Raw genomic sequence first — 14,464 nt, 5'->3', positions numbered from 1 at the left:
GGTTTGAATGAAAATGGCCCCCAAGGCTCAAACGGAGGTGTGGCCTTGTTGGAGGAAGGGGGGTCATTGGGAGTGAGCTTTGAGGTTTCAAGTGCTCAAGCCAGGCCCAGTATCACTCTTTCTTCCTGCTGCCTGATGACTCAGATGTAGAACTCTGAGCTACTTCTCTAGCACCATGTCTACCTGCCATGATGACAATGGACCTCTGAACTTGTAAGCAAGTCCCAATTAAATGCCTTCCTTTATACGAGTTGCTGTGGACACGGTGTCTCTTCAGAGCAATAGAAACCCTAAAACAGCATACTTCTTGGGAATACTGAGGAATAGCTGATAAGAAAATAAGAAATTCTGAGAAGAAATGTTGACATTTTGCTTTGAAAATTCATAGTAGATTTTGTAAAGAAGGCAAGCACTAGAACTAAGCAGTTAGAAATTCAGCATCAGTGACTAAATCTCAATGACATCTGTAAGTAGCTCCAGTCTCTCTAACTCCAATGAGTGGAGGTAACTACCTGAATGAGAAGCAGGGCGAGGAGTCCTGGGCTGCAGTTCTGGACTGGGGCCTGGTGCCATCATGGAAGATGACATGTTCCCACCCTGGGGCATCATAACAGTGGCAGGGCTTGCCATCCTTATTAGTCCTAGAAGAAAAAAAGGTACTAGAATAACATACTGAAGTTGGCACATTTGTGTGTGTCTATGTGTGTGTGTGTGTGTAGGGGGGTTGTTTTTGAAATGAGATCTTACTTTAATGACCAGACTAGTCTGCACCCCATGGTAACTGCTTCTGGAATGGCTGAGATTATAGGTGAGTCTTACAATTTTTAATGACATATTTTAGAAATTCTAATTCTTTTAATAACTTTTAAGATTTAAAAATTATATGTCTATGAATGTTTTACCTGCATATACATGTGTGTGCACTACACACAAGCCTGTTGTTGGTGGAGAAGAGGTGTTGGATCTCCTGGAACCATAGATGGTTGTGAGACTCGGTCTCATTATATAGCTTTGGCTGGCCCAATTGCTATATACACCAGGTTGACCTTAAACTCATAGAGATCCACCTGCTTGCCTTCTGAGTGCTAGGTTAAGGCATGCACCACCATACCTAGTCCTTTTTCTCAATTCTTAAATCAAACTCTTAGCTCATTAATTTTCCATTGATGTTCACCACTGATAACCTAGAGCCTTCCTTCCAATTTCTATAATAGACATATTTCACAAAATTTGACTAATACATAATATCCCCAAGTCTAAAGTTCCAAACACTTTTCAATTTCCATCTAATTACCCTTTCTTCCAATCATAAGCCATTTAGAATATTTTTCTAAATTTTCAAAAATATGGGTATTTTGGTTATGTATTATTTATTTTGCCAAACACTTAAGTCGACTATGGCTAGACATAGAATCTATAGGATATTGGGCCATGGTATTTACTAAAACTTGCTTTTGAAAACATTTATAAACATCTCATATAAATACTCCACTTATGCTTGAAAAGATTAAAAACTTTGGAATTAGGGTTACACATTTTCTTTACATATTCATTCATATGAAGCTCTTTTTGGAGATAATATAGCCATGACTGACTAGCTTTGAATTCACACAGATCCACCTACTTCCTGAGCACTGAAATTAAAGGTGTATGCCACCAGGCCTGGCTCATTATATAAAACTTTTCATCATGTCACTCAAGCTTTCTTCATTTATATTGACTTTTATAAGTTTGATTCATCAATTACTAACAGATGTTAAAGTATCCAAGACTGGACATTTCAGTGTTATTTTTATATATTCAGAGGCTAGATTATTAGGTATATAAAACTTAGCTAGTTTTTGATGAATTTTTCCTGTTATACTGAGTAGCCTTTTTCATTTATGATTTTATCTTTTATTGTTATTATTTGTGGTGTTAGGGATAGAACTGAAGTCTTTGCATATGTTAGACAAGCACTCTAGCACCAAGTTAAATGTGTGTGACTCTTTTTACATTTGGGACAGAGTATAAATCCCTCTAGCAGGCTTTCAATTTGGTGTGTGGTTTACCCAGGCCTTGAGCTTAAGGTTGTCCTAAGCAGGTAGAATTACAGGCAAATACCACCATGCCCAGATTATATCCTTGTTTGTTGTCCTTTCTTTTTTGAGACAGGGTCTCACTATGCATCCCTTGCTGTCCTGGAACTTGTTTTATAAACCAGGCTAACTTCAAACTCAGTGAGACTCACCTGCCAGCCTCAGACTCCCCAGGGCTACAATTAAGGTATGTACTCCCATGCACAGCTTTATCCTTTTCACCTTAGCATTTGTCTTGTCTGATTAAAAAAAAGTATACTTCTTCCTGTTAATATTTACCTGACTTAATATTATTTTGAATGTTGAACTTTATGCATATCTGCAGTTCTCCAAATAGTAAAGAGCTAAATCTGATATTATTCTAAGTAATCACTTCCATATTATTAGTGTCCCCAATCCATTTACCTTTACTGTCAGTTCCTGGTATATTGTGATTTATCATTCATTCAATTACTTCTATTTATATTATTTTTCCCTATGCTATACTGTCTTATTTTCCCTAAATTTTATTGGATTTTTTTTCATTATACCTTTCCTTTCTACCATTCTATTACTTGCTTCAAGTTGTACATTCTATTATTTTACTAATGTCTTTAAAGTGTTAACAGACAAACTTGACCTAGAATGTAACAACAATATCTGATTGTCATTACTAAGTTAGTCTTACAACCAACTACCTTGAGCAGTTCAATTAGCAAAGGTGTGTTAATTTTTTTTTTTTTTTTTTTTGCCAAAGTACAACCTTTATTGGGCTTATAAGCCAAACTTTCTCCTGAACAGTTTTGGTTCCATGCAGCCACCCAGTCCAGCAGGCAGCAATCAGACCCACTTTGCACCCAGCAGGGGCATCTCTTCAGATAGTGGAGGGTTTGCCAACATGCTGGTAGTTACACCCTTCAAAGGAATACTCCAAAGGACTTATGGACATACCCCATATACATGACCAGCAGTTCTTTGCCTTTTACTTGTGGTATGCACAGTCTGCCTTTAAGATGGGTTTGACAGCTGGGAGTTTGAGGCACAGGCCTTTAGACCCAGCACTTGGGAGGCAAAGGCAGGTGGATCTCTTGAGTTTGAGGCCCGCCTCTTCTATAGAGCGAGTCCCAGGACAGTCTCCAAAGCTACAGAGACACCCTGTCTCAGACAAAAGAAAAAAGAAAAGAAAGAAAGAAAAGATAAGTTTGTCAATTCTATCCAACTGACCACCATATCAACAACAGCTTTGTTGGTCTGGAAAATGACCTTCTTGGACCCTGAAGGCAAATTCACTTGGGTTTTGGTCTCTGGGTTGTGGGAAATGACTGTTACATAGTTCCCAGAGGCTAGCATCAGCTTGTCCCTGTTCCCAGGCTTCTCCTTCAGAAAACACACAATAATACCCACAGGCATGGCTCCCATAGGCAAAACATTGTCGATATTGAGCTGGACTTGTCACAGTACACAAGATGTCTGGTGTGGATTCCCTCTGCAGCAATGCTTCTTAAATTGGTAGGGATCACAAACGACAACCTTCATAAGAGGAGTGCCGTGGACAAGGTCATCTTTCAGATGCCCTCAATATAGCCATATTGCTCAGCAAAATCCACAATATGCAAGTGTGAGGCACATAGTTTCTTCTGCCCTCTATCAGCCCACTGCGGCAGGTCTGCTAGCTCTTAAGTTTCTGAAAATTTTCTTCTGCTCTACTTCTTTTGATAGCACAACTAGATTTAGAGTTCTAGGCTCCCAATGATTTCCTTAGTATCTGGAAATAGTATTCGAAGATTCTGCCTTCCAATATTTCAGCTGAGAAATCAGTTGTGAATCAGATAGTCTTTCCTTTGTAAGGAATGGCTCTTCTGGGATGCGTGTGAGGTCCTTTAACATTCTGTTCTCTGTATGTTTACAGTACAGTTTAGATGTGCATTTATCTATGATGCTCAGTATTTCTGATCTTCTGATATGGAAGAATTATGTCATTTCAAAAACTATTCTAGAAATTTTCCAGGTATTTTTTAACACTTGTCCTTCGGTTTCTTCATCTTCTGGAGCTCTTTTAAAACACTTTCTTGTTTTATCCTTCAAGTCTCTTGACTGCTTTCATATTTTCACTATTTCTCCTGTATTCTGGTTGATTTCTTCAAATTCTCCATCAAGTACAGCTATTTCTAATTTGCTACTAAATTATTCATTTGCTTTACTTTTTTTTTTTTTTTTTTTTTTTAAACAAATTCTGTTCCCCCTCCAAACATATTTGAGACAGGATCTCTCTGTGTAACACTCCTGGAACTTGCTTTGTAGACCAGGCAAATCACAGAGATTTGCCTGCTTCTGCCTACCAAGAGCTGGGATTAAAGGTGTGTACTACAACCACCTGGCCTGTTAATATCTTTTTTTTTATGATTTTTATAATTTTAAACATGCTGTCACTATTACCTAAAATTCCAAAAACTGGAAGTTTAACCCTAAAATCATTAACTTAGCTGAAACGTGTTTGTTACAGTAAGTTTTAACTGAAGTCCACATAGCCTGGTTGAGAATGTGCCCCTTCGGAGCATCAGTGGTTTCACCAGTTCAGAACCACTTAATGTTAATGACAGGTTAGCTGTTCCACATATGTTCAACATGCAAATGGTTAGAGAAGACATTCCCCAAATCACTAGTCTCCAAGCAGAGCCCCTATCAAGAAAGGCAAATACCCAGGTATCTCCCTGTGTTGTGTCAAAGGTAACTAACATTTTTAGAATCTACCCTTCCCTAGAAAATCTGGCTTCATGAAGGATTTTGAATTCTAACTTCATTCTTCATGTAGCCTTCCTGGCAACCCAAATCACTTGGCTCTTCAGATTCTCCATTTTTGTATGTTTTGTCCCTTCCTCCTCCCCCCACTTCAACGACATAGTCTTAATATGTAGATTAGCTGATCAGTAGTCAGAACCATGTCAAGACCAGTCTGCATTAAAAAAAAAAAAAAAAAAAGATATTATACTTTATGTGTGAATGTACCAAGTATGTGCCTGGTGCTTACAATTTCAGGTTCCTACTCTTCTTCAACCATGCATGTAGTGATTGTTTATGATCGAATAAAGCTTGCCTGAAGATCAGAGTGCAAAGCTAGCCACAGCCATAGAAGTAAGACAGTGGTGGTACACACCTTTATTCCCAGCACTTGAAAGACAGAGGCAGATGGATCTCTGTGAGTTCAAGACCACTCTGGGCTACATGAGGGCGAATCGGTCTAAAAGAGAAAAATAGAGCTCATAGCTTTGATCCCAGCATTTGGGATGACAGGCCTTTAATCCCAGCAACAGGGAGGTGGGGACGGGAGTGATATGGATGGGTGGAGAGAGGAATACAAGGCAGGAGATGACAGGAACTCATTGCAGTCTAAGGTTTGGTGGAAACAGATGCAGTCTAGAGATGTGATCTGAGGACAGAATCGTCCCTTTGGTCTGAGGTAGAGGTAAGAGCTATCGGCTGGCTGCTTTGATTTTCTGATCTTTTGGCTTTACCCCACTAATATCTGACTCTGGGTTTTTATTATTAAGGCCAATTATAATTCATGTAACACACGCAACAGTGACTTTCTGTTTTATCTGAATAGACTCCTCAAGCTTCAAAGGTTTCAAAGGCACCATGCAGTAAAAAGACCACTGATCTGAGTGAGGATATTTGGAACATTATCCCACTCCTACCTAACCTGGGGCAAATCATTACCTTCCCATGAATCCCACAACTTCTCAGCTTTACAAGTGAGAGCCAACTGAATTCTAATGTCTTGTGAATCATAAAATACTGGGTTTCATCTCTGAAGGAGAAATTTTGGGATTATTAGAAAAGGAAGTAAACTACTTGTGTCTCTTTTAAGTTCTCCCCCCCCCCCCTTGAGACATGTAATCATTCACCTTAGTCTCTTGAGCAAGGAGAGAGAACAGGCATGCACACTACTTTCAGCCAACTTCCTCAAGTTCTAATTGTCTCACATACATGAAAATTCCACATAAGACATAGAACACTACTTATAGAACTTCAGACTCAGAGAAAGTAAAAGTGGAAAGCCACATTCTCTACTATGCTATAAACATTTGAAGGCAGAAAATGTTTTACTTGTTTCTATTTCCAAGACTTAGCATAGTTCTTGTTATACACTAGGTACTTAATAAATGTTTACTCCATGACTCAAGTTCAGTTTATCAGATTTTAAACCAAATACTGTAAAGACCATAGCCTTACACTTTGTTATTGTAATCTGAGAGTAATTCCTGTCTCACTTTTCCTGACTGAGTAAATAAAAGTAGATATGTTATACACCCCATTTAGATGGCCAGACTTACACCTTAAGAAAACCAAGACTATGCCTGGTGGTGATACACACCTTTAATCCCTGCACTTCAGAGGCAGAGGCAGGCAGATCTCCAGTGAATTCAAGGCCAGCCTGGTCTACAGAGTGAGTCCCAGGACAACCAGAGCTACAGAGAAACCTTGTCTCGAGAAACAAAACAAAAAAATAAAACAAACAGGGGGGGGGAGAGAGAGAGAGAGAGAGAGAGAGAGAGAGAGAGAGAGAGAGAGAGAGAGAGAGAGAGAGAGAGAGAGATCAAGTCCAAAGGAGGAAACTAGTAAATGTCACACAAGTGAGTAGGAAGTCTCACCTGGACCACTTGCCATGGGAAATCCTGCCTCCATCCTAACGGAATTTCCAGATGCCATGGGTCCATTCATTCTCACATCTTGGCTTCGGTTCTGGCCCAAAGCCAGGTTGATAGCACCTTCCCCTAAAAATTAAAGTTATAAAATGAAAAAAAGAGTAAAATACTAATTTTGTTTGAAGATAGTTACATAAGAACCACTTTTTTTTTCTGTTTTTGAAGAATTAATGTTAAGTTTACCACTATAAAAAGGGGTAGCTCAATGTTATAACCCTGACCCTAACCACTCATCATATGGCCCAGACGGGCTCTAAACTCAGATTTTCCAGCCTCTACCTCCAGATTGCTGGGATTACAGGAAACTAAAATCCTAGCCTATGCAGATTGTTCCATCTGAGTAAGCACAGTTCTTACATCATTAAGGAAGCTGCTCTCTGACACTAAGCCTATTACCACAGCACCCCAGAGGTGGAGGGAGAAAGATGGAAAGCTCATGGTGGTACTTTTACATAACATGTTGGAGGCCTATGGCTAGACAAGATCCTATTTAAAACAAAACATCAAAAAACAAAACGATCCCTACAGGTTTGTGGTAGAGATGTTATATCTCTTCTAACTACCTCTGTGACATAAGGTAAGACCAGCATGTGAATAGGTTTTTAATGGACAACCCTGGGGACTGAATTCAGGGCCTTCTGCATGGTAAGCACGTGTCATATCAATGCATTAAATCTTCTGTACTCTGTGTGTGTGAACTGGGTGGTAGCCTTTAGTTCCAGCACCTGGGAGACAGGGCAGGAGGATCTCTGTGAGTTCAAGGCCAGGCTGGTCTACAGAGTGAGTTCCAGGACAGCTAAGGCCACACAGAGAAACCATGTTTCAAAAAAAAAAAAAAAAGAAAAGAAAGAAAGAAAAAGAAAAAAAAATTGTGAGTCTTTTGTCTACATATATGTATGTGTACCACATTTATACAGTACCCAAAGAAATCAAAAGAGGGTGTTGGATCCCCTGGAACTGGAGTTAGAGGTGGTTGTGAGCCACTATGTGGGTTCTGGGAACTAAACCTACTAGGTCTTCTGCAAGAGCAGCAAGTATCCTTAACTGCTGAGCCAGCTCAATATTCTATCTCATTTGCATTTCACCTGGTAGGTAACATCAGTAGGATTATTTCAATTAAACAGACTCTAACGAAACTTAAATCTTAACTAGGCCTAATGAAAACATCTGCTGAGGCAAGTTTCAGAGCGCTCCTTGCACTTAACCCACAGCAGACAATGTCTCCTTGTGGACAGTTAAGATACAGCTAGCTAGCCTGTCACTGGGGAGTTGAAGGACTATATTCCCGACTCTTTTCAATCATAGGATCTTGGCTTCCAGTCTGAAGATAAAGCAGTAAGCTAAGAAGGAGATATTTTCCTCTGTTCTGTCATTGAGCTTTCTGTGTGGAATTTAATCAGGGGACTGACTGGCTGGTCCTAGGGAACAACATCCTCCCAATAAAGGAGCAGTCTTTAAAGACTATAAAATACTCTGACTTGCCTGTAGGAATCAAGACTGAAAGCCAAAGAAAATAGGAGTTTTGGAAGTCTCACCATTGGGAAGGAACTATTAATACACTAAACTTATTAAGACATTTTAAGTAGAAGCACTTTTTTTTGGGGGGGGGGTGTATTTATTTATTTATTTAAAGACAGGATATTATCTTGTAGCCTAGCTGTCTTTATATTTGTAGCAATCCTCCTGCCTCAGCCTCTTGAGTGCTGGTATTATAGGTGTGAGCTACTTCATTCAGCTTCCCAAGCAGAAGAGTTCTTGAAATGACATCAAGTAATATCACTCCTTGTTTATTGACAGTTCTCCACTGCCAATAGCTTAGTTGGTAAAGTGATTGCTTAGGAACATTAAAAAAAAAAAAAACAAAAAACAAAACAAAACAAAAAAAAACCCAAAGCCTGGCACAGCATACTGGACCATACCTGTAATCTCAGCACAGGGGAGGCAGAGACAGGAGGATCACTGGAGTTTGGTGGCCAGTTAACCTGGCCTAATAGGCAAGTCCGAGTGAAAGACTTTGTCTCAAAATACAAGCTAGAGCCAATGAGATGGTTCAAAGAGTAAAGGCATTTGTTTTCAAGCTTGATGACTTGAATTTGATTCCCAGGACCCACATGGAGGAGCAAGATAACTGGCTCCCATGGGTCGTCTACATGTACATACACATACACACACGCGCGCGCAGTAAAATAATTTATAAAAAGAAGGAACTTGTATACTTGCCCATGGTTGATGCTTACATCAACTATAGATATAATTCACATCAATCATAGAGTTGTCCTTCTTATTAAGATCATGGGCTCATTTGAGTTCCTAACAGTAGTATAATTATATACCAGGTGCTAGAGCAAAGTAATGTTATTATAGCCTCCCTTGCCTTCACTCAGCATATTTACTAAAGAGACTAAAGTATACCAGGCAATTCAGAAATACGACAGTGAATAAAACCAGACAAGATCCCTTTCCTATTAGAGCTTACAGTACACGGAAGAATAAACAACAACCAAATATCTGCCTTAAGGAAAGTGTGAGGTAAATGATTTGGGAGAAAGGGACTTTTGTTAGAGCATAGTATCAGACTCCAGTCAGCCAGAGACTTAAGGCTACAAAAATTAACTAGAAGAACAGGAATGAGACAGTACTCCACATACAGAAGGCAACAGTGCAAAAGATCCATGGCAGAAGGGAGAACTGTGTTCAAAGAACCAAATGAAAACTGGAGAGACTGGAAAGCAGAGAGATGTTGGGGGTGGGGGGTATGGAATTAACTAGCATAAGTCTATATGAGGAAGACAGACGTTAAACTATGTAAGCCCCAAGGCCATGGTAGAGATTTTGGCCTATATTCTATGAACAGCAGCAAGCAGGAGAAGGGCAAGCTGGTTATTATGTATGTATTAGGTTGAGCATATTTTTACATCCAAGAGGGACACCCCAGTGATAACACTTACAAAAGAACTGTTCAGAACTCCCTAATCTGCTAGATAAACAAAGGAAATAGTAAAGTTATTCAGTAAAGGGTAGCAATTTAGATATTCTTCAAAAAGACAAATCAGTTTCTTGTAGGGTACAAGTAAAACCAAAGCCTGAGACTGAAGGCCAAAGAGCCAAAGGAATAATGGTTCAGGCTGCAGCAATACCTCCATGCCTCTTTATTCTGAGGTACTACAGCAAGAAGCACAGGACACAGGTGCTTGAGCATCTCAAACATAAGAGCAGAGGAACAGACAAAGCAGCATCAGTAACTATGCTGGACACCACTGTTACTGTGTTTTGTTCAGATGGGCACATGGCAGAGTAAAGACCTTCAATCTGAACGGAGAGAATTCCCAGATCCCGGAGCTGCTGGTTGTTGCTCTGAGCCAGGATCCGTAACCGCTCCGCTGCTTCCCGGGGAATGTTGAATGTGACGCGCACACTGTTCCAGGGTTCCACTTTCTGTACCTTTAGTTTGCTGGATTCTTGGTCATGAAGGAAAGAGAATAACATTATTAATTTTGTAGGAACTAGAAGAAGTGCAACTAAAAAAAAAAAACCTCCTACTTTAGGTAAGAGTAGAGATCCCACTAAAGCACAAGAAACTGAGGGAGGAAAACACATTCAACAGGTAAGATCCATTGAGAACAGAAAAACATGTCATTCTGCGATTCTGAAAATGACACAAACTTTGGGACATATTCTTAATACACAAAAGCTAACTAATTTCTGGGGAAAGTATGATTACACATACTAAGGAACGAAGTTAACCTAATATCATATACAAAAATTAACTGAAAATGGAACAAACCCTTAAGTGTACACCTAAAAAAAAAATCTTTGAAGAAAATATGTAACAAACCTTTCACCACCTTGAATTTGGCAGTGATTTCTTGGATACAGCAGCAAAGAGTCAAGCAACAAAAGAAAAATAAAACAAAACAAAACAAAACAAAAAAAGAAATACTGGACTTCTTAAGGACTTTATGTATCAAAAATCACTATCAAGTGGCTAAATACCATATCACATAAGGAAGGCTATTATAAAAATAGTATATAGTGCTGGGCAGTGGTGAAACATGCCTTTAGTCCCAGCACTCAGGAGGCAGAGGTGGGTGGATCTCTGAGTTCAAGGGCAGCATGGTCTACAGAGAGAACTGCAGGACAGCCAGGACTACACAGAGAATCCCTGTCTTGAAAAAAAGAAAGAAAAAAAAAAAAAAAAAAGGATATGGCAAATGAAAAATTGGGGACCCCTATCCACTAATGAGGGGAATACACAAATGGCACAATCTGCTAAGAGAATTATACAGTAAGAATTTTTTTTTTTAAAAAAGAATTATATGATATAGCACTTTTAATTCTGGGTATCAGACTCAAAAAAAAAAAAAAAAAAAAGCAGTGTATGGAAGAGTATATCCATGTTTATGGCAGCATTATTCACAACAGCTAAACTATGGAAGTAATCCAAGTGCCCAGCAACAGATAAACATTAGTAAGTAAAATGTGGTATATTAAGCCTGAAATGGGAAGCCAATCATGTGCTACAACATAAGAGAAACCCTGAGGATACTACACTAAATGAAATAAAGCAGTCAAGAAGAGACAAATACTACCTGATTCTGCTTGTATTACATAGGTAATAGTCAAAATCATGTAAAGAGGGCTGGAGAGATGGCTCACTGGCTTAGAGAACAGGATGCTCTTCCAGAGGACTGAGATTCAATTCCCAGCATACACAGCAACTCACAACTAGCTATAGCTCTAGTTCCAGCATATGTGATACCCTCTTCTGGGCATCATGGGAACTGCAGGCATATGGAACATTTACATACATGCAGGCAATAACCCATGTGCATAAATAAATAAATAAATAAATAAATAAATCTAATTTTTAAGAATTAAAAATATCATAGAAAATACAATGGTGATTATTGAGGGCTAGAGTAGAGAAGGAATGGGGAGTTATATGATAGGTATAGATTTTAATTTTATGAGAGTTATAGAAATGGCTGCTAGTGAGGGTTATAAATATTATAATTGTATTTAAGTACCATTGAACCATATATAAAAATGGTTAAGAAGGCAAATTCTGCTGTATGTATTTTACAATCAAAGATTTAAAAAATTAACTGAGGCAATAACATTGTTTATAATTACATTTTACAGACAAGGAAGCAAATAAAAGCTTCCCAGCATCTCCGGACTAAATAATTGCCCTTTTGTTATTAACTCAGATCAACTAAATGGTTTATATGCTTTATTCAATTAGATCTTTCAATATTAATAAAATGGCCATACAGGAATATGCTTTCTCAAATCCAGACACCTATGAAAGAGTTCTACATGTCACTTAAGCCTCTTCCAGCTCTTAAACCATTAGGTACTAAATAGTAACACAGAATTCATTTGCTCTAAATGTATAATAACAACACAACAGATCACTTGCTAAGCGCAACGGGATTAATATATTCACAAAATTTAAAAATGGTTAGCCAACCTTTAGCCAACATTCATTTACAGGTAAGGGACTGGAGCTCAGAGAGAGGCTAAGTGATCCAGAAAGCTGCAGCTACCTAATGAACTTAGAGAAGTCATTAAAATCCAGCTCTAAGGTTTAAACCTATTGACTTCCTGTGATATTTGGATACATGTCTCCAACCACTGAAACCTTTGGATCCTGGTTCCACAGGATAGAAACATGAAGTTTCTTTCCAATCTAATGAATACTGGAAACTTAATCATTTTCAACATATACGTCAGATGTGTTTAAACTAATAATATAGTTAGAAAATGTTTAGTTTCAATAGTTAAACTCTACTAGCAACTTCTAAAACTAGGCAAGATGATCTACACTTATAATCCTAGAATCAGGGTTTTAGGAAGATCACCACGCCAAAGGCAGCCTGGGCTACATTCCTGTTTTAGGGAGAAAATAAAAGCCTTTAAAATTTCCATCATACCAGAGAATATCTGACAAAATGTTTTTGAGTCAAGAATACAATCTGGGCCACTGAAATGGCTCAGTGGGTAGTTACCTACCACAAAATCTGATGACCTGAATTTGATCCTTTTCCTGTATGGTGGAAGGACACACATATTGCAGCACATACCCACCCTACATATACAAAATAAATAGGTATGATGTAATAAAGACTATAACCTCAGTCTTCAGCAATAAGAACTGCCTTCTTTCTAAAACACAAACTAAAAAATAAATAAACAATGATGGTGACAAGACATGCTAACACGGAAGGGGAAGGGGGTGATAACTCTTTAAGTTCTACCTTTGCACTTAAAATCAACCTTCCAATATACTTTGCAGAACTGATAGTATCTGTGAAAGGGCAAACATTCAAAAAGAATAACCAGAAGGGAGCAAAAATTAAAGCAATTACCCATGTGTAACAAGTTGGGCACATTCTTTAATATTGCATCCAGTTTCCATTTGAAGTCTTTATCATCTATATTTCCTTTGAAGGCTACAAAAATTGTGGAATCCTCCAAAATATTATCACTTTTTGTGTCATCATCTTCTAGTCCAGAGTCAAAATCCACCTCCGAGTCTTCCATTGTTGATGAACACAGTGAAGTATAGATGTCTTCAAAGTTTGGAAGGTCATCCAAAACCATGGTGCTTTATTCCAGAAGTATTTGCAAAGTGAACAATAGGAAAACCTTAAAAAGGGGGGGGGGCAGAGTATTATATCATATATTCAACATATTATTATTTAACATATCAGGCATTCTTATATAAAAGGTATAATTTATTTACTAAGTAAAATTTCCTTTCATAGTACTATATGCTACTTTTTTTTGTTTTAAGACTAGGATATTGGAAGAAATATATAAAGGGTACAGGGAAATAAAAGAAGAGGACTGTGACAGTGTATACCTGTAATCTCATCAGGGACAACACAAGTTTGAGACCACTCTAGGCTGCAGAGTTAAGATCCTGTCTCAAACTAACAAAACAACAGTATCCAGAAAAACCTTTGTAAAACAGCTATCTTTACTTTCCAGCTACATTTTAAAAATTCTAATTTAACAATGGGCAATGGAGGTACACATCATTGATCCCAGCACTCAAGAGTCAGAGGCAGACAGATTTCTGAGTTTGAGGACAGCCTGGTATACAGAGCTACTTCCAGGACAGCCAGGACTACACAGAGATACCTTGTCTTGAAAAACAAAAACAAAACAAAATTCTAATAAACACTGCAAGTAAATAAATAAAACTATTAAAGATTTTTAAGGCTTAAAAACTTCTGCTTAGCTAGAGAAAAGACTGAGTCTTAAAACTGCCCAAAACCTGTTGTTATTTAGGAGGTTTTTCAAGTAGTAACTGCAAGAAAAATAACCTAATGATGTATGTCAAGGTCTTAGTAAAACAAGAACAAGCCAAACCAAAATTAGTAGCTAGAAAGCAATAACATGGGCTGGTGAGATGGCTAAACAAGTAAATACATTGCTCCTAAGCCTAGGAACCTTAGACTATCAAAAAAGAGTGGCTCTGGTGAGCTGACTTAGCAGGTAACTGCCAAGCACACCACCTCTAACCCCAGCACTCAGGAGGCAGAGGCAGGCAGATCTCCGTGAGTTCAAGACCAACCTGGTCTACAAGAGCTAGTTTCAGGACAGCCTCTAAAGCCACAGAGAAACCCTGTCTCAAAACATAGACACCCACCCCACCCCCCAACCCCGCACCCCCCCACACAACCAAAAGCC

General features: G+C 38.5%; 1 protein-coding gene across 6 annotated transcripts in view; it reads right to left on the bottom strand.

The window, feature by feature from the left end:
* Ncoa6 (nuclear receptor coactivator 6) overlaps window positions 1–14,464 on the bottom strand; it is an 81,280-nt gene that overhangs the window by 35,380 nt on the left and 31,436 nt on the right. For 5 of the 6 annotated variants that reach the window (XM_051192433.1, XM_051192452.1, XM_051192459.1 and 2 more), the window contains 4 exons: window positions 13,135–13,414; window positions 10,066–10,221; window positions 6,710–6,832; window positions 513–641 (listed from right to left, as the gene is read on the bottom strand). In XM_051192433.1, the coding sequence (XP_051048390.1) occupies window positions 513–641; window positions 6,710–6,832; window positions 10,066–10,221; window positions 13,135–13,369 (643 nt within the window). In that variant the 5' untranslated portion in view covers window positions 13,370–13,414. The remainder of the gene's footprint in view (window positions 1–512; window positions 642–6,709; window positions 6,833–10,065; window positions 10,222–13,134; window positions 13,415–14,464) is intronic. The other variant, XM_051192474.1, reaches the window with a different exon arrangement.

The sequence above is a fragment of the Phodopus roborovskii genome, unplaced genomic scaffold, assembly GCF_943737965.1.
Source record: "Phodopus roborovskii unplaced genomic scaffold, PHOROB, whole genome shotgun sequence".
Classification (NCBI taxonomy): domain Eukaryota; kingdom Metazoa; phylum Chordata; class Mammalia; order Rodentia; family Cricetidae; genus Phodopus; species Phodopus roborovskii.
This window is presented reverse-complemented; position numbering and strand designations above follow the sequence as displayed.